The 24271-nt window shown below is 39.6% G+C and overlaps 1 protein-coding gene across 2 annotated transcripts in view; it reads right to left on the bottom strand.

Moving 5' to 3' along the window:
* The window catches only part of MTUS1 (microtubule associated tumor suppressor 1), a 158889-nt gene that overhangs the window by 99580 nt on the left and 35038 nt on the right, over positions 1-24271 (bottom strand). The window contains exon 3 of one of the 2 annotated variants that reach the window (XM_006834461.1): positions 1630-1770. The exons of the other annotated variant lie outside the window; for it this stretch is intronic. Coding sequence (XP_006834524.1) covers positions 1630-1770 — 141 coding nt within the window. The remainder of the gene's footprint in view (positions 1-1629; positions 1771-24271) is intronic. 2 annotated transcript variants of the gene reach the window in all.

The following is a 24271-nucleotide window of genomic DNA, read 5'->3' as shown; positions in this document are numbered from 1 at the left end:
GAAGACCCTAAAAGAATTGATGTATTTGAGTTATGGTGTTAGAGAAAAATATTTAAAGTACCCCAGACTGCCAGATGAAGAAACAAGTATGTGTTGGAAGAAGTATAGCCAGAATGTTCCTTAGAAGCTAGAATGGCGAGACTTCATCTCTCATACTTTGGTGTATTGGTGTGACACTGTGGGTTAATGCGCTGGACTGAAAAGTCAGTTTAAACTGCAAGGTCAGTGGTTCCAGCTCACCAGACACTCCTTGGAAACTCTATACAGGGTCACTATGGGTCAGAACCAGACTTGACGGCACTTAACAACAACAACTTTGAACTTATTATCAGGAAGGACCAGTCCCTGAAGAAGGACATCATTCTTGGCAAAATGGAAGGTCAGTGATAAAGAGGAAGACTCCCAGTGAGATGGATTGGCACAGTGCCGGCAGTAATGGGCTCCAATGTAACAATAATCATGACTATTATTTGTGCAGGATAAGGCAATTCTTCATTTTGTTGTACATAGGGTCTCTAATAAGTCAGACCAGACTATGAGTCAGAACTATGAGTCAATACCTAACAACAATTTAACAGTTTTCCAGGTAAGTATAGTCTTCTTTCTCCAGGACCCTTGGGTAAAGACTTTCCATATCTCTCACCACACCTATTTTGGTGCTTGTACACTGCACCAAATCAAAATCTCACTGTCATCAAGTCAATTCTGACTCATAGTGACCCTACATTGGGTTTCCAAGACTATAAATCTTTGCAGAAGCAGACAAGTCTATCTTTCTCCTGTAGAGCAGCTGGTGGGGTATAAGCCACCAACCTTGAGGTTAACAGCCCAAATTGTCTGAACTTATTTAGCCATAATAATTTTACAAGAAAATTTAAGAAAGAAATGAGAAGCGAAGTACTAAATCTGAATACATATTTTGAATGAAAAGGATAGCTCACATTAACTAACTCATGTATCTTATACACATACAACATAATCACACTAACTGAAAAATACAAAACATTCTCCAGAGTTCAAATTACTCAGAATTAGACTTGACAATCTATTAACCATCTTACACTAGGCTAGCATCCAAAGTAGAAGATTCCAAAACCTTTATCTACAGAACAGTATTTTATAAAGTACCTGAAAATCAGTTAGGTTTTTTTTTTTTAAGACTTCCAGTTAGGAATCCAGGATTGCTATCCTTTCCTTGTTTTTTTTTTTTTGTTGTTGTTGTTGTTAAATGTCAGCAAGTCAGATCCAACTCAAAGCGGCCCTGTACAGGGTTTTCAAGGAGTGGCCGGTGTATTTGAACTGCCAACCTTGTAGTTCAAAATGACCTTGTGGTCCAGTGTATTATCCCATAGCACCACACCAGAACTCCCAAAAAACATCACTTCAAATTACGTACTTTTAGAGCCCTTCACGCAAAACTATACCAGATGCCTTCAACATATAGTTATTTAAGTGTTTCATCACGTGTTCATCCAAAGATAGAGATGTTTTTAAAATTATTTGCATTTTCTGTCAAACATTCTATGCAATTCCAAGAGAGAAGCCGTTTTTAATAATTATCAGTGGATCAACTTTTTTTCTTGTAACTATTTATACAACCCCCCTCAATTTAACACGAGAACAACTTACAATTATTGCTGTAAGTGCTCAGCTCACTTTGGGCGCTGATAATGGAGGAGGTGCTTCCTGTCCTCCACAGTGCTGACTTAGGAAGTGGTCTAGGCAAATTCACCCAAGATGGTGCTGCCGTTTTCAAGGATGTGGGTTTCCCTTAGGGTTAAAAAAAGGAAAGACGTTTTCATTGCTATTCATTTCAAAAGTTCAAACTTTATAATTGCAAATTCAAACTCCTGATCTCTAAATGATGGAGTCAAATGGAATATTTAGAATCATGTGACTGCAGATTTAAAAAGGGGGGGCCTACAGGTTTGTTTATTAATTTAAAGAAAGAAGAGCAGAGAAGTTGAGGGATTCAACAAAGGTAAAACTGTTGTAGTTGTTAAGTGCCATTGAGTTGGTTCCAACTCATAGCAACCCTGTATAGGGTTTCCTAGGGTTTACGAGGAGCATCTGGTGAGTTTGAACAGCCAGCCTTGCAGTTCAAACCGACCTTGAGGTCGAGTGCTTATCCTTCAGCACCACACCAAGACTCCTATACACCCATAACCTACAGTAATTAGCTCCTACCCTTTCCTCTCTGATGTAGAGCTAAATAAGACCCTGTGAGACAGAAGCTTTTGGCAAAGTTGAAATCAAAGAGAAATAAACTGATAAGGCTTCCCCACAGTATGCAGTACTGTTGTTAAAAAAAAAAAAAAAAAAGAACATCAACAAGTCAGTTCAATATACACGCTAGGCTGCCATATAAAAAACAAGGTGAGCTTCCAATTTGACGAGAAAAAGTTCATTTGAAAATACCTAACATCTAACACCAGGTGGTGCTATAGTATCGGTATTCGTTTCATCTGATCTTTTTTTGTCTTGCCTCCCCACAGTTTGGTCTTCATTCAAATATCAAACAGCCTTGAAGCAGAAGTATTTCTGCTTATCAATGAATTATGTGTGGGTGATATTCTCTACCAACTTTTAAATCAGAAATCACATAACTGAAAACTTCACAAAAATATTCCCAAACTCAAATTTCTTAGAAGTAGACTTGATGTTCCATTAGTCATTTCACACTGAATCTAGCTTTGATACCTGCACTTGCTACCTAAATATAGGCAATTCCCAAGCTTAACCTCAGGCTCTTAATATTTTCTCTCGAGTCAATTCATTAGCTTTACACCAACCAACAGGTTATACAGATAACTTCCAAATTCCCACCTGTAGTCCTATCCTCCTCCTTCTGAATTTTAGTGCCCCTCATGTTTTTAATCCTTAGACACCTTTTTAGATTATCTATTAATACTAATGAGAGCTCTGGTTTTCATTTTTCTCAGCCTCAAAACGTTGGCATCATCTTTTCTTCCCAGGATCCTTATAAATCTAGTACCTAATCTCACCAACCGACTCGACGGCACTTAACAACAACAACAAATCTCACCAGTGGCTCCTTAGAAACACTATATAGGGTCTCTATGGGTCAGATTCGACTTGACGACACTTAACAACAACAACAACAACAACAGTATTTCAATGAAGTCCTGGTGTGGTACTGTGGGTTAATGTGCTGGACTGCACAGTTGGTTTGAACTGCAAGGTTGACAGTTCAAGCTAACCAGCTAGCTGCTCCTAGGAAACCCTATATAGAGTTGCTATGGATCTGAACTAACTCGACAGTATTTAACAACAACAACCATCTGTGCTACAAGTATCACATATCTGAGGAGTTTCAGAATTGAAATAATATTGTCATATGCTGCTAATGGCATAGTGGAAAATAAAAACAAACACTTTTGCAAGTAATTACTTTGTCCTGGTGATTTCAATTTTCTCTTTAATAGCGAAAAAAGGAGCTCAAAGCTCCTTGGATCTGACATTTAAGTCACCCACCTTAAGGTTCTACGTCTGTTTCCAGCCATTAATCCTATACTATTACATCAGCCCCACCAGGACTCCATGCACATTATGTTGTTGTTAAGTGCCACCAAGTTGGTTCTGACTCATAGCAACCCTTTGTAGGGTTTCCGAGGAGCGGCTGGTGGATTCGAATTGACTTTGTGGTCTAGTGCTTATCCTACAGCACTACACCAGGACTCTACTGCAATAAAGCTAGTTTCCTCTCTGATATCAACGTAAACAAGCTATTCTCCTGCTATGCCATCAGTTCTTTTCAAAGAGCTCTTTTTCCTCTCCATTCAACTCTGCCAAATCATTAATCGCCCTGTATTTGGTACAAACAACATTAGACTCCTACTGTCCCATCCTTCTATCCCTTCCAACTCATTAGGCTAGCCTCCCAAACATGAAAACCAAGGTCACAATCCATTCTAAAATGTCTCATTATCTACTGGCTAATACTTTTAATTCTCAGAAAGGCATAAAAGGCAGTCCAACAGTTGAATCCTACCAACTTCCTCTCCCCCTCAACTTTGGCTGTGCCCTCAATCCCTCTACGTACACAACACACACACAATTCATTTCTCCAGGATGTTGTACTCTCCTCCTACGCTGCAGTTCAGGGCTGAAATGGCTTCCTTTCTACATGGTCCTCTATCTCCGCTGAGCACATACAAATTAAGCTATTGATTCTCTTCTAAACCCTTGCTATGCATTTGTGGCTCCAACCCAGACTTGCTGAATCACATTCTGCATTTTAGCAAGATCTCCAGGTGATCCTAATACACAATAAGTTTAAGAATTACCATTGAGGCTCATGATGTCTTTGTGAGCCTCACCTGTCAAGACACCCTACTCTGTGTGGAACGGACTGCTGGTGGTGCTGTGGGTTAGGCACTGAGCTGTTAACAGCATAGTCAGTAGTTCAAGCCCACCAACTGCTCATTGTGAAAATGATGCGCTGTCTGCTCTCGTAAACATTTATAGTCTTGGAAACCATATATATAGGGTCACTATGAGTCAAAACCGACTTGATGGTAGTGGGGTTTTCCCCTTCATGCTCATACCACATACTCACTTCTATCACCCTATGGTCCCTGAGAACAGGAAGAGTACCTGATCAGTTCTGTCCTACAAGGACTAGTGAAGTGCTAACAATGTGGTGGTGGTTGTGTGCCATTGAATCTATTCTTACTCATAGTGACCCAGTATAGGATTTTCAAGGAGTGACCGGTCAGTCTGAACCATTGACCTTGTGGTACAAACTGACCTTGCAATTGAGTGCTCATCCTATAGCATCATATACTAAATCATTAAACACTTACACAACTTTTATAAGATTATTTGTATCTTCAGTCTATTAATAAGTGACAGTTTTCTTTACATCTCTTAGAATAATTAATAGATATTCAAATACCTATTTGAATTCCTTTATTTATTTATATTTAGCAAGCAGTTTGACTTGTTTTTGGAGGGACAAAGCAAGTAAAACTGGCTGCAAATAATTTTAGAATATAAATTTACTAGATTATTCTCCTTAAGCAGAAACAGTCTGATGAGTTATTATCATTAAAAGCCATAAGCAAGGTTGGGCAAGTAATCACAACTTCTGCACTATAGCCACATTACAGTCGAGGCTCAACAAGTGTTAAAAATACATGTATTCTTCAGAAAGGCATGTTTCACAGCATTGTTCCAAAAAGCATTGTAGGTTTGCAGGCACTTCTGAATGTGCCTCAGAATTACTAAACATCTGTACCCTCTATATTGCAAAACACAGCCTGAAACCAGGAGCGAACTTAACAACAAACCCAAATATCATGGTAGTTCAAACCCACCATTGAAGAGAAATATGAAGCTTTTCTGCTCCTGTTAAGATTTAGGGCCTCAGAAAGTCAATAGCATAGTGGTTACAAATCAGGCTGCTAACCTCAGGGTCAGCAGTTTGAAACTACCAGCTGTTCTGTGGGAGAAAGATGAGGCTTTCTGCTCCCATAAGAATTTAAAGCCTCAGAAACCCTATGCAGGGTTGCTATGAGTTGGAACCGACTCCATGGCACATAACCAACCAACCAACCACAAGTTGGAGTTGACTTGATGGCAGCAGATTTTTGGTTTGGCCTGCTATATTCTATTTTCACAAGCCTCAGTGCCATCCCATTCAAATCCCACCCTCTCCACTTAATAGTAACTTGTTGTTGTTGTTGTTGTTAAGTGCCATCGAGTTGGTTCTGACCCACAGCAACCTTTTATAGGATGCTGAGGAGTGACTGGTGGGTTTGAACAGCTGACCTTGTGGTCCAGTACATTATCTTTGGCAAAATCTTCTATAGTTCACCATTACTTTTGTACACAGGAGAAGATGAGGTTTTTTGTTCCCATAAAGATTTACAACCTTAGAAAGCCAATTCAGGGTCACTATGAGTTGGAACTGCCTCCATGGCACACCACCATCACCAGAGAATATTTAGTAAAACAGTGTTTTTGTTTGTTTGTTTGTTTTTAATTTAAGGTTTTTATTGTGGATTGAGTGAAAGTTTACAGGGCACATCATCAGTTTCACATTCAACAATTCATATAACTTGTTTCATTACACTGATTATAATCCCCTCCATATACCATCAGTTAAAAGTATTTCTCTTTATCCACTTTAGCTTTTTTTTAAAAAACACACAAACAAAAAAAACCCACTCAGGCATATATAATAAATTACATCTCCAAAGGGCACATTCTGCAAGTCTGCCTCCTGGCCACCAGTTCTTAGTCCTTCTCTTCTTAGTTGATGAATCTAGAGTTCTCAGCCAAAATAGTGCTTATTTTACAAAAGGAATTATTCTTTGATACTTAGAATATTGTAACAAACATCCCTGGTATGATAATGTGGGCTGAAGCACTGGACCATAAGGTCAGTTTATCCACAAAGTCAGCAGTTCAAACTCACCAGCTGTTCCTCGGAAACTCTATACAGGGTTGCTATGAGTCAGAATTGACTATATGGCACTTAAAAACAAACATATAGATAAGGCCATGTATTATTACTACTATTATTATCATCATGCCCAGTTTATAGACGAGAAAACTACTTGAATGGGCAAATGACTTATTTGTAAACCACATACCTATCCAGTGACAGGAGGCATAGAATACAGATACCTACCTACCAGCCCAATGTTCCCTCTATTATGCCTTGGAAAGAGCTGGCGAAAAGTGCAAGTTTGTGGAGATGGAAACATCACATTTAAGAGAAAACCAGAGTCAGAGGCCAACCAAGTTCAAATCTGAGATCTGCCTCCCTTTAAAAGTACTAACTGGGGCTGACTGCTTAGCTTCCAAGATCCAATGAGATTTGGAAACTCAGGATAGGATGGTTGTAGATGGTATCTGCCTATTATCAGAAGGGTCACTTACAGGTAAAGGCAATGGAGATGCAATGAGGACAGTTAGCTGTTTCATCAATAGTCCCAATGTTGAATTTAATGGTTAACGTTCATTTAGAAGCAGTTGCTGATGTGGTGCTGTGAGTTAATGCAGTGGATTGCGGTTCAAGCTCATCAACCACTTCTTGGAAACCCTATACAGGGTCGCTATGGGTTGGCACCTACTCAATGGCACATAACAACAACAAAAACATATACATCTTGTTGTTGTTGTTATTGTTAAGTGTCATTGAGTCAGTTCTGCTCATAGTAACACTGTATAGGATTTCTGAGGAGCAGCTAATGGGTTTGAAACACCAACCTTGCAGTTAGCAGTCCAGTGCTTATCCTACAGAGCCACACCAGGACTCCTATGCAATCTGAAAAGTAAGACATGACAATATTGAGCTAACTGGTCACTCAAGTCACCTAAGAACCAAATCCTTAAGCTACAAAATTAAGATAGCAAGACTCTAGCTTACAGGTCTGAAAAGGTGACATTTAATGAGTTTACTTCCCATTATCTAACTAATCCCAGGGATGAAGGGTAAAGATTTAAGGTCTACTTGCAGAGATATTACCAACCTATTGGTTTCCTTATGCTCATGTAGTTAGCATAGATTTACATGTAAACAACAGATTTGTTTTTATAATTATAACCATGGTCTGTCTAGGGAAATTCTTAAAGAAATAGCATCTGCACCCTACCTTAGTAACACAAAGAATCTACTGGGTTGAAGCATTCCTTCATTAATCAAGCACTTTACTACAATAACCACCTCAGAAAACCTGATGAAGTGTATCGTGTTCAAGTCACATGCATACAAAAGTTCAGTAAAGAGTATCTTACAAAACTTGAACTCCAATCAAAAGATATATGCAATCATTGAGATGAATGTAGGATTTGTTGAATGTAAAATTGATGAGCTGCTCTATGAACCTTCACTCATTTCATATAAATTTTTTTTTTTTAAAGGATATGCTGAGATTTTATAAGACTGTTACAGGATATAGCAGAGTAAAACGTGGAAGAAAAATAAAAGGGGAAAAAAATGTAAAATTGAGACATTTCCCCCTCCATTCTTTAAAAGGAGCTCTGGTAGTGTAGTGGTTACGAATCGGGCTGTGAACCACAAGATCATCAGTTCGAGACTACCAGCTGTTTTGTGGGAGAAAGATGAGGTATTCTGCTCCAGTAAAGATTTACAGCCTTGGAAACCCTGTACATGGTCGCTATGAGTTGGAACCCACTCCACGGCACGTAACAACATTCTTTATATACTTATACATTACTCCATATGAATTTTATTTTTACAAAGGGTATATTATTATAATAAAAACTAAAAAATATTGTTAAGGTCAATGGGGCCAAATATTTCATCAGACAGAAGATAGGCAAGACAAAACATATAAAGAAACCAAGGAAGGATACATTGGATCAGTAAGTAGATTCTAATAGTCATTTTTTATTTCTGTGCACCTGTTAATTATCAGCTATTCTTCAATCCTTTTTATTTTATTAAATAAAGAAACCATAATAAAATAAAGGAACAGATACCTTAATTGATGCTTTCATAATGCTACTACTAGAAAGTCAACACCATAATAGGGATGTTTTCTAACACTGGAAATTAAAGCCAGTGGTTCAAACTAACGAGCTGCTCCTTGGAAATCCTAATCAGAGTTTCTATGAGTCAGAACTGACTCAATGCCACTTAACTACATTCTTTAAAGGGAGTCCTGGTGTGACGCTGTAGGATAAGCACTGGACCACAAGGTCATTTTGAACCCTATACAGGGTCACTATGAGTCGGAATCAACTCAATGGCACTTAACAACAACAACAAATATTTTCACAAGACTGCTCATCATTGGGGAAAAAAATGGCTTACTGTTCTTTAATTTGATAACATTTGTGATTTTTTTTAAGACAAATTTCAATTAGTTGACCACACACAAAGTGCACATTTACCTATGAAGACACAAATTGTCTTAATGAAAATCTGGACAACGGATTTACACAACAGGCTATGTTATACAAGTATTTACTTTCTCATATAGTAGGATAACATATGTAACCACAAAGTTCAACTTTGTATATAACACCGGACATCTTACTATAAAAATTGCCACCAAATATTTGCAGTAAAAATTCTAAATCTAGATCTTCTCATAGTAAATATTTTGTTGTGTAATTTACATTGCTTAGTATGTGCAAGGAGCCTCTGGGTGATGAAAAAAAAGTAAAAAACGTGCTCCTAACTAAAAGTTTGGCAGTCTAAGTACATCCAAACATGAGTAGGAAGGCTAAGTGATCTACTTCTGAAAAACCAGCCACTGAGGACACTATGAAATACAGTGGAACTCTCAAACAAAGGCTCTCCATGACTTAGAATTGACTCAATGGCAACTGGCAATGGTTTCAGGGCAGGTTCAGTGAAGGGGAAGAAATAGAAAATGAGGCTAGAGAGGTGAATAGTTTACAGCTGGATGTGAGATGGCATTAAGAACCTTAGACCTTAAATGGGTGGAGAGAAGGCATTATATTATGTTTGGGAAATGTAGTGTGGAAGGGGAGAATTGCTGCTTTCTTAACATTTGGACCAGAACTTGATCCAGTGCACTAATAATGGGCAGAATGAATTGAAGTTAAATAATTTTTAAATCAAGGAACAAGTTAGGAGGCTAATGAACCTATCAAGGTTAGAGGAAGTGAAAATTTTTACAAGTCAATGAAAGGGAGATTACTGAGCTCAGACTGCAAATAAATATTAGTAAGGCATAAAATAGCAGGAACATTATAAAGTCAAGAAGAGAAAATACCAATACTAAATACTCGCTTTTAGATGCCATCAAGTTGGTTTCAACTCACAGCAATCCTATGCACAACAGAACAAAACACTGCCCAATCCTAAACCATACTAACACTCTTTCCTATATTTAAGTTCAGTGCTTTAGACAACTTGAAAACCCAAGTTGCCTTTATATATACACTCAATAAAACACATGTAAATATCTGATATTTTCTGTTTTCAGCCAAGATCCATCTGACATCAGCAATGATATTCCTTGTTCCTTGTCCTCTTCTGAATTCAGTTTGAATTTTTGGCACTTCCTTGTTTATGCTCTGCTGTAATGTTTGAATCATTTTCAAGTCAAATTTTACTTATGTGATATTAATGATATTGTTGGATAATTTCCACATTCTTTCTTTGGAATCAGCACAAATATGGATCTCTTCCAGTGGTTGGTTATGTAGCTGTCTTCCTTATAGATGAGTGAGCACCTCCAGTGCTACATCTTGTCTGTTGACACATCTCAGTATTCTGTCAATTCTTGAAGCCTTGTTTTTCACTACTGCCTTCAGTGTTCCTTAGACTTCTTTCTTCAATGTCATCAGTTCTTGAACATATGGTACCTCCTGAAATAGCTGAATGTAGACCAACTGGTTTTTGTATATGACTCTGTGTTTTGTTTCCAGTTTCTTTTGATGTTTCCTGCGTCATTGCATATTTTGCCCATAGAATTCTTAACATTGCCACTTGAGGCTCAAATCTTTTCTTCAGTTCTTTCAACGTGAGACATGCCATGAATGCTTTTCCCTTTTGGTTTTCTAATTCCAGGCCTTTACACATTCAATTATAATCCTTTGCTTTGTCTTCTCAAGCTGTCCTTTAAAATCTTTTGTTCAGTTCTTTTACTTCATTATTTCTTCCATTCAGTTTAACTCTTTGTTCAAGAGCAAGTTTTGGAGTCTTCTTCTGACATCTCATTTGGTCTTTTTTTTCCCCCTGTCTTTTTAATGATCTGCTTTCCTCATATATGATGTTTTCCCCCAGCCTCATCTGGTCTTCAGTCATTAGTATTCAACACACCAAATCTACTGTTGAAATGGTTTCGAAATTCAAGTGGAATGTACTCAAAGTCATATTGTGGCTCTCAAACACTTATTACTTACATTGTTCAAAAAAGTTATTTGCAATGAATAAGTTATTAGTCTACCAAAATTCTAGCAAGTGATCTCTGGTGTCATTTTTATCATATCAGCAAGGTCACATTTTTCTACTGTTGTAGTTAATTCACCAGTAGTTATCAATGCATCTTGATTGCATATTTCATCTACTTCAGATTGCAGACATTGGTTGGTAAAAATCCTCAATTTCTTCATCTTGTTCATTAGTGGTTGGTGCATACATTTGAATAATAGTCATATTAATTGGTCTTCCTTTTAGCATATGGATATTATTCTATCACTGGTAGCACTGTACTTCAGGATAGAGCTTGAAATGTTCTTTTTGATGATGAATGTGGTGCCATTCCTCTTTAATTTATCATTCCTGGTATAGTGACTGCTTGATTTGAAATGGCCAATACTAGTCCATTTCAGCTAATTAACACCCAGGATATCAATCTTTATGCATTCCTTTTCTCATGACTTGCAATTTTCCTAGATTTATACTTAATACATTTTATTATTATTATGACTAAGTGCCATCGAGTCAGCCCCAACTTCTAGCAACCCTACATACAATAGAATGAAACACTGCCCAGTATTGCGCCATCCTCACAATTGGTGCTATGCTTGAGCCCATTACTGCTACCACTGTGCCAATCCATCTCGTTGGGGCTCTCCCTCTTTTTCATTGTCCCTCTACTTTATCAAGCATGATATGCTTCTCCAGGGACTGGTCCCTCCTGATAATATGTCTGAAGCATAAGAGACAAATCCTCACCATCCTAACTTCTAAGGAGCATTCTGGTTTTACTTCTTCCAACACAGATTTGTTTACTATTCTGGCAGTCCATGGTACCTTTAATATTCTTCTCCAGCACCATTAACTCAAAGGCTACAATTCTTCTACGTCCTTCCTTATTCCTTCATACATACCACATTCTAATTATTAATGTTACCTAATTGAATTGTGCCTCAGTAGCACATAAAGGTGCAAATACTTTACTGCATCATGTCATTAAGATCAACTCGACTTTGAGGAGAAAGCTAGCTCTTCATCAGTCATAGTGTGAGTGCCTTCCAATCTAAGAGGATCTTCCAGCAGTATCTCAGACATGTTCTATTGCTATTCATAAGGTTTTCACTTGCCAGTTTTTTTAGAAATAGATCTTCAAGTGTTTCTTCTCAGTGTGTTTTAGTGTGGAAGCTCCACTGAAGCCTGTTCATAATGGTGACGCTGCCGACATTCAAACTACCAGTGGCCTAGCAATGTGCAAGCAACAAATGGACAGATCAATGGTGATAGCAGATAGCTAAAATACCAAATAAGAGCATTTGCTTAGAGTTTTAATTGTAACATGTGTTTGTTTTTTTACATACTACTATATATGGAGTCCTGGAGTAGCACTGTGGGTTAATGTGCCAGACTGCAAAGCTGTTTAAACTGCAAGGTTGGTGGTTCAAGCTCACCAGCTGCTCCTTGGAAATCCTATACAGGGTCGCTATGGGTCGGAATCTACTCTACGGCACTTGACAACAACAACAACATATATGGTAGGTGGCAGCATCGATGGACTCAAGCATGGCAACAGTAGTGAGTTTGGCCCAGGATCAGGCAGTGTTTCATTCTGCTGTGCATAGGGTCACTATGAGTTGGTGCCAACTCGATGGCACCTAACAACAACAACAACAACTATATATGGAGTCCTGGTTTGGCAGTGTAGAGTAAGTACTGTACTGCTAACCATGAAGTTGGCAGTTCAAACCCACAAGCTGCTTCCTTAGAAACCCTATACAGGGTCACTTTTGAGTCGGTTTAACTGTCTTGACAGCACTTAACAACAACATATAGAGACTCCTTGTGTGGTGTGTTATAGGATAAACACTAGATTGTGAACCATAAGGTCGGCAGTTCAAACCCACCAGCTGCTCCTCAGAAATTCTGTACAGGGTGGCTATGAGTCGGAATCGACACCATGATACTAAACAACAACAATATATAGAGAAGGGAGCAATGATGTAGTGCTGTAGGATAAGTCACTGTGAGTCATAACCAATCTGAGTCCTGGTATGGCGCTGCAGGTTAATGCATTGGACTGCAATGTTGGTTTGAACCACAAGGTCGTTGGTTTAAGCTCATCAGTGAGCCGTTCCTAGGAAATCCTATACAGGGTGGCTGCGAGTTGGAACTGACTTAGCACTTAACAACAACAAACAACAACACAGAGAACGTGACTTCTTGTTGCTGTTAAGTGCTGTTGAGTCGGTTCCTACTCATAACAACTCTGTATAGGATTTCTGAGGAGCTGCTGGTTGGTTTGAACCACCACACTTGTGGTTAACAGTCCAATGCTCATTCTACAGCTCTACTCCAGGTTATGAATCGGGCTGTGAACCGCAAGGTCAGCAGTTTGAAACTACCAGCGGTTCCGCAGGAGAAAGATGAGGTGTTCTGCTCCCGTAAAGATTTACAGCCTCGGAAACCCTGTGCAGGGTCAGAAACCCTGTGCAGGAAACCCAGTCGGAACTGACTCCACGGCACTTAACAACAACAACAATTCTGTATGGCTCTGTGAGTTAATGCACTGTTCTACAAAGTCAGTTTGAACCGCAGTTGTTCCTTGAAAACTTTATCAGGGTTGCTATGGATTGGAACCAACTTGATGGACAAGAAATTAACAATGAGTTGATATAATGTTAAGTGCCATCAAGTAGGTTCCAAAGACCTTGTTTGTATAGGGTTTCTGATGAGCAGCTGGTGAGCTTGAACCGCCGACCTTGCAGTTCAAACAACTTTGCAGTCTAGCACATTAATCCACAGCACCACACCCGGACTCCTTTAATGACTTGTTCTTGTTGTTAAGTGCAGTCGAGTCGGTACCAACTCATAGTGACCTTATACACAGCAGAACGAAACACTGCCTGATGCTGGACCAACCTCATTACTGTCGCCATGCTTGAGTTCATCAATGTTGCCACTTGGCCAATCCATCTCATCGGAGGTCTTCCTCTTTTTCTCTGACCCTCCAACTTACCAAACATGATCTCCTTCTCCAGCGACTGGTCCCTCCTGACAATATGTCTGAAGTATGAGAGATGAAGTTTGGCTATCCTGGCCTCCAAGGAGCACTCTGGCTACATGTCTTCCAAAATGAATCTATTGGTTCTTTTGGCAGCCCATGACACATTAAAATTAGAGAAACAGTATATACTATAGTGGTTACATGCTAATAATCCAGAATGCCTAAATTCAAACCCAGCTCTACCACACACTTGACAAGATACCCAGGCAGGTTACCTAGCCGCTCTGGCTCCTGTTTCCTCATTTGTAGGAATGGGAGTGAGCCTAATGATATCTGTTACTATTGTTGTTAAGTGCCCCGGAGTCAGTTCTGACTCATAGCAAGCCTGTATAGGATTTCCAAGGAGCAGCTGGTGGGTTTGAACTTCTGGTCTTGTGGTTTGCAGTCAGTGCTGACCCTACAGGTATTTATAAGTTTTAAAGTTTACAATAATACGTGCCGCAAGAAAAGAAACTCTATTGTCATAGATTTACTTCTGTGAAGATTTAATTCCGTAAATCTTACAGCCTCTGTGTGATATGCCAGTATGAGTCAAAATTGACTCAGTACAAGTGAGCTGGGTTTGGTTTCTCATCTTTGTGAAAACAGACTGCCACATCTTTCTCCCATGGAGCAGCTGGTTGGTTTGAAGCACCCCCTCTTTCAATAACAGTGGAGCTCTTTGATCTCTACACCAGGCTCCTAGCTGGCACACAGTAAGTACCATAAAAATACTTACAACTAGCTTCACCACACACCAAAATTTAAAACTGGAATGAAAAGTAAAAATGTTTAAAACAAAATAACAAAAATGTGAAATATATGTATTTCTCTTGTGTGGGAAAGGGCTTGTTAATTAAGCACAAGAACACAGGAAACAATTAAGAAAAAGACATTTGACACCACAAAAATAGAAAACTTACAATCACCATAAGCAAAATAAAAGGATGTATATATAGTAAAGCACAGAATAAGGGATTAGTGTCATTAGTATAAACGGTCTCTGGTGGTGTGGTGGATTAAGTGTTCAACACCATTGTTAACAACAAGGATGCTGTTAACAACAAGGATGGTAGTTCAAACCCACCAGCTGATCTGAAGGAGAAAGATGAGACTGGCTATTACTATAAAGATGTACAGTTTCAGAAGCCCTAAGAAGCAGTTCTACTCTGTCCTATGGAGTCACTAAGAGTCTGACTCAGTGGTAGTGAGCCTGGGTTCTTAGTCTGTAAGGGACAGTTAATAAACAAATCAACCAAGTCCTATACCCCAAAATATCAGTCAACAAAAGCTCTAAACACGAGTAAACAATCCATATAATTTAAATACACACATTTAACCTTACTGTGTCAAACACCTGTTTTACCCAACTGTCATTCCTACTTCCCATCTCCATTACACACATACCATAGAAAGGTTTAATAAGCCAGATAATCACTTTCCCGTCCTTCCTTGAAGTTAGCAGTGACCATGTGAGCCGGTGTGTGTCGACAAGGCTGCTAGAGGACAGGCTGCTGAATAAGACTTTTCCTGACTGATAAAAGTAGAGAGGCATGTCAGGAGAACACCCTTGACTCTGGGACACTGTCCTTAGCTTCCAGTCCTTTAACACAGTAGCAGAAGGACATGACACTTGGAACTCTTAGCGACCATATTTTAACTGAAAAGTCAATCAAAAGCAACATGCTGAGGCAGGAGTGGTAGAAGGTCAGAAAGATGGACATTATTGAATCACCAAACCTGGAACTGCCTATCTCTAGATGTCCTATTAAATAAATACATAATCTTCTGGTTTAAGTCAACTGGCTGGGTTTTCTGTTACCTGCTGCAAATTGTGTTCTTAACTGTTACATTCCCATGTCAACAGTAGTTGGCACAGTGTTTCTCCTTTAAATATTTAACTCAGCTCCCAGTATACTACTTGTGAGTGATTGGCTTCCTTTCTTTCTAGCTGTACTTTCTTGGTCTCTTTATGGTCCCCTTACTATCTCCCCAGATTTTAAATTTAGGCATACTACAGAAGTACTTAGGAATACTCCAGGGAGCACTTTAGCAGAACCTCGGATCTTTTCTCTGTTGTAAAGTGCCCTTGAGTTCAGTTGGTTCGGACTCCTAGCGGCCCTGTATAGGGTTTCTGAGGAGCGGCTGGTGAGTTTGAACCACTGACCTTGTAGTAGAGTTCTTATCCTATGGTGCCACATCAGGATTCCTTTTCTCTTTCTGTACTCAGTAGTTATGTACCATGGAGTTGATTCTGATTCACAGCAACCCTGAATAAAATCTATACGAGAACATAGGCTGTAAATCTTTATGGGATTTTTTTTTCCAATGGAGCAGCTGGTAGATTCGATCTGCTGACTTTATGATTAGCAGGCCAACTTGTAACCCACTACACTACCAGAGCCCTTTTACTATACTCATCTTCTTGGTAATCTTATCCAACCTGTTGATTTTAGCTACTATCTATATGCTAATCTACCAGCTGCTCCGTGGGAGAAAGATGAGGCTTTCTACTCCAGTAAAGATTTACACCCTCGGAAACCCTGTACAGGGTCGCTATGAGTCAGAATCGAATCGACGGCACTTAACAACAACAACAACATATGATCATCTATAGGACTCCTGGTGTGATGCTGTAAGAACAGCCCTGGACTGCGAACCAAAAGATCGGCAGTTCAAACCCACCAGCTGCTCCTCAGAGGCCCTATACAGGGTCTCTTGAGTCAGAACCGACTTAATGACACTCAACAATAACAACATATGCTGATGGTTTCCAACTTTTAATCATCATATACAAATCTAGAGAACGTCTATGCACTCTAGATTTGTATACACAACCATCTACCTTACTGGTAGCATACTGGTTACAAATCGGGCTGCTAATCTCACGGTCACCAGTTTGAAACTACCAGCTGTTCTGGGGAGAAAAGAGAGGCTTTTTGCTCCCATAAAGATTTACAGCCTCGGAAACCCTGTACAGGGTAACTATGAGTTGGGACCAACTCTGCGGCACATAACAACAACAACAATAACCTTACATCTCGAGTTATGGATTAATCTTCTACCAGCCATTCTGTTGGAGAAAGATGAGGCTTTCTGCTCCTGTAAAGATTTACAGCATCAGAAACCCTATGCAAGGTCGCTATGAGGCAGAACGAACTCCATGGCACACCGCCACCACCACACCATCATAGGGTTTCTGAGGCTGTAAATCTTTATGGGAACAGAAAGCACCATCTTTCTCCTGCGAAGTAGCTGGTAGGTTTGAACTGCCAACTTTGTACTTACCATCCCAGTGCTTATCCTACAGTGCCGCTGTTGTTTTTGTTATGTGCCAATGAGTTGGTTGACTCACAGCGACCCTGCATAGGGTTTCCAAGGAGTGGGTGGTAAGCCTGAACTGTGACCCTGCAATTCAAACTGACCCTTTGTACTTACCAGTCCAGTGCTTATCCTAGAGTGCAATGTTGTTGTTGTTGTTAAGTGCCATTGAATTGGTTCCAACTCATTGCAACTCTGCATGAGGTTTCCGAGGAGTGGCTGGTGAGCCTGAACTGCTGACCTTGTGGTTCAAACTGACATTTCAGTCCAGCACATTAACCAAAAAGCACTACACCAGGAATCCAGCCACTAGGTTCCATTAAATATTATGTAAACAAATGTGCATGTGTACATGTAAAAGGAAAAAGCAATGAATAGTTACAAATTACAAAGTTACCAGCTACTTGCTGTTGTTCTTTGGTACGATCGAGTCAGTACCAACTCATAGCAACCTATGCAGAGCAGAACGAAACACTGCCCAGTCCTGGGCCAACCTCACAATTGCTGCCATGCTTGATCCCATTCATGCTGCCATTTTGCCAATTCATCTCGCTGGGGGTCTTCTTCTTTTTCTCTGACCCTCCACCTTACCAAACACGATATCCCTCTCCAGCGACTGGTCCCTCCTGACAATATGGCCAAAGTATGAGAGATGAAGTTTGGCATTCCTGGCCTCCAAGGAGCATTCTGGCTGCACTTCTTCCAAAACGGATCTATTTGTTCTTTTGCCAGCCCATGGTATCTCCAACATTTTCAATTTTTATTCCATCAATTCCTGGAGCCTTGTTCTTTGCCAATTCCTTCAGTGCACCTTGGATGTATTGCATTAGGCAAATCTGCTGCACAAGACTTTTTTTAAAGTGTTGAAGAGGAAAGATGTTCAGCTTAAGGACTAAGGTGTGCCTGACCCAAGTCATGGTATTTTCAATAACCAGCTATTTGGCAGTGGTGAAATATGGGAGATTCCGCCCCCCTTCACTTTTAAAGATAAAATGCTATCCTTTTAACATAGCTTATAATGAGCTAAGATGCTCCAGTGACGCTATGGATTAGGCATTGAGTTGTTAATCTCAAAGTCAAAGGTTTAAATTCACCAGTCACTCGGTGGGAGGAAGATGAACCTGTCTGCTCCCATGCAGATTTAGTCTTGGATACTCTGTATAGGGTCACTAAGAGTTGGAAACAACTCAACAGCAGTGCATATGCTTACCTATCCTAACTGGTAAAATTCAGGATACAAGAGGTGTACAATAAGGTAGAGATGACCTTGCTTGTGACAATACCCTCCATATTCTTCTGTCAACATAAACAGACCTAGGCTCACTTCCACCCGGAACATCTTCTCCTTGCTGACTGCCAGATACCAATGCTGTAGTGTCCTGACTGCCCATATGCCCTCCTCTCTGGCTCCTCCCATCTCTACTGATTTTACCTCAATCTTACCCTTCTATAATTTAAACAATAACTAGCCCTCCATTTCTACCTCCTATTGCACCAATGAAGTCCTGAAAATAATACATCAATCCATGTGTATCATTCTGGTTTTTATTTTTAAGGCTACACTGAGCAGAAAGCATCAATACTGAATACAGATTGAGATATATACTTACACTTCAGAATAACAAGAAAATACTTAACACTTTAGAATGGCAAGCATTTCAGCAAGCATTGGTATTTGTAATCTTACCCTCTTCTTAAATCTTACAGTTATATATATGTTTTTTTTTTTTTTTTAATAAGACCAACTGCGATGAGAAAAGAACCTGTCATCTCTCCTATTTGACTGTTAATACCTCAAGGGCAAGAACCATGTCTTACTCATCCCATGTTTCCTCAGTGTCTGGCACATAACTTGTACAGCAAATACTCTCAAATAACCTATCAAATGAATGGGTTATCTTCTAAAACATAAAATTTACTAATGGATTATCTTCCAAAACATAGTATTTACCAATACATTACAAGCAACTGTATTCTGCCTTAACATCACCGTCTGCTGAAATTCAAGGATTAAACTACTGAGATAAAGTAATGGCAGTGCAAATGAGTCACAATGAAAACACAGCAAGTCTTCAGAGGGTGGTAATTTGACAGAGAAGCCAGAACATCCCACAAAGCACAGTTCTCATGAAGACTTGAATTGCATAGAAGCCTAGTGTTCATGGTGATACTGTCAGTACCTGCCTCTGCAAGTATCTTCACAAGATGCCTAATGCTTCAGGTGGAGATTAAACAAAAATAACATCCTTAGTCACGAGCCTGGGAACATGTGTCCTGTAACTAAGGGTGAAATACCTCTCTCTGGCTGTCAAACAAAGAAGCTGAACTAGAACCTTCATATGTTCCTCAACTAAATTATTTGCTAAGTCTCAAAAGAGCTCGTCTGGCATTCATACTGAGAATCCCTGATAAAAGGGGAGGAGGGACATAGTGAGCAGCCTGGCTCATTAGAATACCAGGTTCATGAAGAGAGCTACTTTGGACAGTGATATCATTCAGAATTCATTACTTTAAATTTATTTCCTTTTCTAAGGTTGCAAAAATGAACATGTCAATAAAATATACATAAATTCACTTGAAAGAAATAACCTAGCCTCATAAAAAGTGTTGGAGGAGATGAAAGAGAAAATTACCTAGCCCATATCCACAGAGGCTATTCTGAATCTTCACACACAACACCCTGCAAGCTTTTATCTTTAATCGCCAAATGCATCTACATTACGTCTACACTTGTCTGCATTAGTTTCTTTATTCCAGATACATATTTCCTTGAGCACTGAACATATTCTGACTCCTTCCTCCATAGCCTGGTTAAAGTTACCAGTGACTCTTCGTATCCTTATCAACATTTTTTACTTTCTTAAAACCCAAACAGACACACACCCCTTTGAGGTGCTTCCCAGTCCTTTCAAATTCAACATACTTCATACTAACACTTCATTCTTCTCTTGAAATCCTCTTCTTGCTACTACATTTCCTTTGTCCCATCGTCTGCCCAGCCACCCAAACATGAAGGCTGGGAAGACACTTGGGACTACTCATCATCAACACAACTGACCAGACAAAAAATGTTTCACTTTTCACTTTTTCTTCAAAATATCCTGAATATTCACATCCTACTTTCTTTTCTCAAATAACCTGTCTGACTCTTACAAGTTTGTGTCTAAACTATCCGAACTGATCAGTCACACTCTTCTGGGGTTATCTATCACTTGTCTAACATACTTTCTTGTTTAAGATATGCTCACTGGCCTCAATGTTCCCTAAACATACCACTGTTGTTGCTTTGGGTTGTCAAGTCCATTCCAACTCACAGCAAACCTGTAAGGTATAGTAGAAGGGCCCCATAGGGTTTCCAAAACTGTAGTTTTTATAGAAACAGACCACCATGTCTTTATTCCCATGGACCTGCTGGTGGTACCTTTCCCAACTGTACATCTGCACATGCTGGGACATGCAGCAACTTTCTGTGTCTGGTAAACTCCTATGAGCACATTCCAAGGCCAGATCAAATGTCACTTCTCTCCTCCAGTCTTTCCAGATTGAGTAAGTATTTTTCCCTTCACTGTGGAAACACTTTGTTCAAGTTTCCATTTAAATCAAGTCAGATAACATTTTATAACAGCTATTATGTAATAGATATCTTATGCTAGACACTGGAACATATAAGTAAGACTAAGATCTGGACTCAACCCTTAAGGATACTAGCAGGAGACAGAAAAGTAAGAAAAGTTACAATACAGCATAAAAAGTACAAAGTATCACAGAAGCCTGGGCAGTTCAGATGGGATCTGAAGAATGAAGAGTTTGCTGGTGGTGCTCACAATGTACTGTAATGATCTCCTTAAATATCCCTTCCCACTTCAACCTTAAAAAGGCATAATTGCTTAGTTGTGTGTTTATTCTCTATATCTAGTAGACAGTCTAGCATATAGCAGGTACTTATAATATTTCTTAAATGTATAAATGAAGCTTCATAGTGACATATTAAGCAAATTTTATGAGTCATTCCATAAAGCAATATTTTCCAGTTATTTGCCAGGTGAGAAGAATCATGTGGAATTCCTGCAAAGTGGGTAAGAACCCAGTGACGTTAGTTAGGAAGAAAAGAGAAGACACTTGTCTAGCATCTTGCCTAAAGTTTCTACATTGTTTGGTTTCATCTCCCATCCACTCTTCCTGCCTCATTCTGGGCACAGTGGGCATCTCAGTTTTTCCTCAAGCATAACCACACACTTTCTCACTTCCAGACAGTATTTGTCCTTGTGTTTCCTCTGTCTGGAAGGTTCTTCTACCTAATACTCAATTGTTTTCTTCTCTTCCTTCAGGTGCAGGCTCAAGTATCATGATCCTCAGTGAGACCGTCCTTGGCCACCCTATTTACAAATCTAATTCCCTTCCTGGCTTCTCTTTTTCTTCAGTATTTATCATTACCTAACATACTATATAAAGGGTCACTATGGGTCAGAACCGACTCAACAACACTTATCAACAACAACAACATACTATATGTTTTAGTTTACTGTCTTACTCCCCCTGCTAGAGCTTTTAACTCTACAACAGCAGCAATCTGTTTTGTTTACTGCTTCATTCCCAGCACCTAGATCCTGGCACAGCAGACTGCTGACCGCTACTCGAGAAATAAATAATTGAAAGTGCCAGCACTACTGCATATAAGTAAAGCACAGACTGACTCTTGGGCCAGAATGACTGGCCCATTTCCAGTCTCCACCAATTACGAACTGTGTAATCCAGACAAGCAATTTAAGCTTTCACACACTGAGTTCTTCATCTGCAGAATGGAGCTATTCATATTTTCTATACCTTCTGAGTTGTCAGCATTCAATCAGAGATACATTTAAAGAGCTTAGAGTAGTGCATATCATAAACATGTAAAACATGTTAGTCATCAGTATTTTTATGCAGACAAAAATAAACTCCTGAGATATGTTTTTAAAATTTTTCATTAGATACAAATAGAGAAATATCCATAAGCAACACATTAACATTAACTTTTAGAATAAATTATTTATGTTTACACAAGCATGTGAATACATTTTTCAAATATCTGCTGGCTAGTTCTCTCAAACTCTCACCTAGAAAAGGCTAAAAGGAAAATAAATAAATAAATAAAATTAAATAAATAAAAGGCTCACAAAAACTACAGAATGACATACATGGAAGCATAAACCTGAACTCAGTCAACAAATGGAAGAGTCAAGAACAGAATAAAATTATAAGAACAGAGGATCTGGGAGGTCAGTCTATGATCAAAACAATTACAATGTGAAAAAAGGTAAACACAGAGGAACAGATATCCAGGTGGTGAGAAGGTCAGGTAGATTACTGGATAAAATAGACTGTCTTAAATGGAGGGAAGAACTAATGGAATATAAGGTAACCACAATGGGGTTGGGGTGAGTGGTTTACTTTGGGTGTTGGGGAAGGCAATACAAGAAGGGGGGAAGAGGCAGAAGAACAAGATAGATAGTGGAACACTGAGACAGGTTTGCATGGCCTAGTGGGACAGAGGTAAATAGTGATGCATACTCAACCTTGGAACAACAGGGCTCTGGGATACAGGGATCTAGGTATAGCTTGAAGAGGGGAAATAATACTAAAATCCTTGACTGCCTTATGAACATTAGTTTCCCTTGCCTACTGTCGTAAAATAGACACTTGAGTGGGATAGAAAGGAATGTTGGGAAACATGATTAGAGAAAACTTGTAAGCCCGCCTTCAGCCTATAACTGATTGGAATACTTAAAAGGGGTTCTACAACTTGCCCAGTGAAATAGGCCTCATGCAAAGCCTTTACAGAGTATAGGATCTTATGTGGAATCCTGAGTCCCATTCACAACCTTGTGAGGTGAGACATTCCCACTAGAAAGGACAAGCAGACTGGAACAGCTACAGTGACAGAAGATACATCTTCATGATGAACCTGACCTATACTCAGAGAGGTAGTTACTCTAAATACCAACAAAGAGGGAAAGAGCCTTCAAATCAAGTATCAATGCTATCTGCTCTGTACACAGGGTAGATAGGGACGGGCAACTTAGACATTGGCTACCTAAAATGAGGGGGCAATAGAGGCACTAAGTGACAGGCTTACAAGGGAGTTTAGTTTAAGAATATTGGTGGAAAGAAACAGTCCCCACTGGATGGCTGTCATCTTGTCTGAATGGGTCTGGTGAAAAGAGATGGGAATAAGAGTCGTAAGATTCAATAGCGAATAACTGTTATCATGACCAATTGCAACTGTCACAATTGTAAAGGTAGAAGTTTTGTAACACAAAAGAGGGGAGTGGTTGATCTTGCAGTCCAGAAGCAGAGTACCCTAGGACCATCAAGAGAGGAATGTACAAGTAGAATGCGGGACCTTATCCAGAGAAGCAGCAGCAGCGCCAGTGAAGGAGGCAGAGCTGTGGGCATGGAGAGGGGGAGCAGCTGAGGACTCTGGATTCATGGACTAAGAAGAGAAGGACTAAGAGCTGGTAGCCGGGAGCCAACTTGCAGAATGTGCCCTTTGGAGATGTAAATTATTATATATGCCTGAGTGGTGAAAAAAAAATAAAGACCATAGGTGGAATCCTGAACACCAACCAGAATCTTCAGAGGTGGGAAATTTCCACTTGAAAGGATAAGCAGACCAGCCTGGAGCTAGAAAAGCAGAAGATACTTCTTGAAAGAAAGACCAACAGGAAAAATACAAAAAAATATAGACAGATCCACTGATTACTACAAGAACAAGCAAGTTGCTCACCCAGGAGACATCAAGGCAAGTGATTGGGTCCCCTCAGAGCAAACCCCCTTCCAAGACTAAGACTCAATGGGAATACACGCTCTGATTGATGACCACGTTTGTCACTGATAAAGGGAAGTGAGGGAAAAACAGCAATGAAGCTGCAGGCTAAGCCCAACGTTCAACAGACTCCTGTGAACCCAGGTGGAGACCTGGTTGGCCAGCAGTGTGACAAGACCTGGGGACTCTTGGGCCCAGAGTCAGTGACATAGCC

This window comes from Chrysochloris asiatica, unplaced genomic scaffold (assembly GCF_000296735.1).
Source record: "Chrysochloris asiatica unplaced genomic scaffold, ChrAsi1.0 scaffold00011, whole genome shotgun sequence".
NCBI classification, from domain to species: domain Eukaryota; kingdom Metazoa; phylum Chordata; class Mammalia; order Afrosoricida; family Chrysochloridae; genus Chrysochloris; species Chrysochloris asiatica.
Note: the sequence above shows the minus strand (reverse complement) of the source record. Positions and strands in the feature narration are given on the sequence as shown.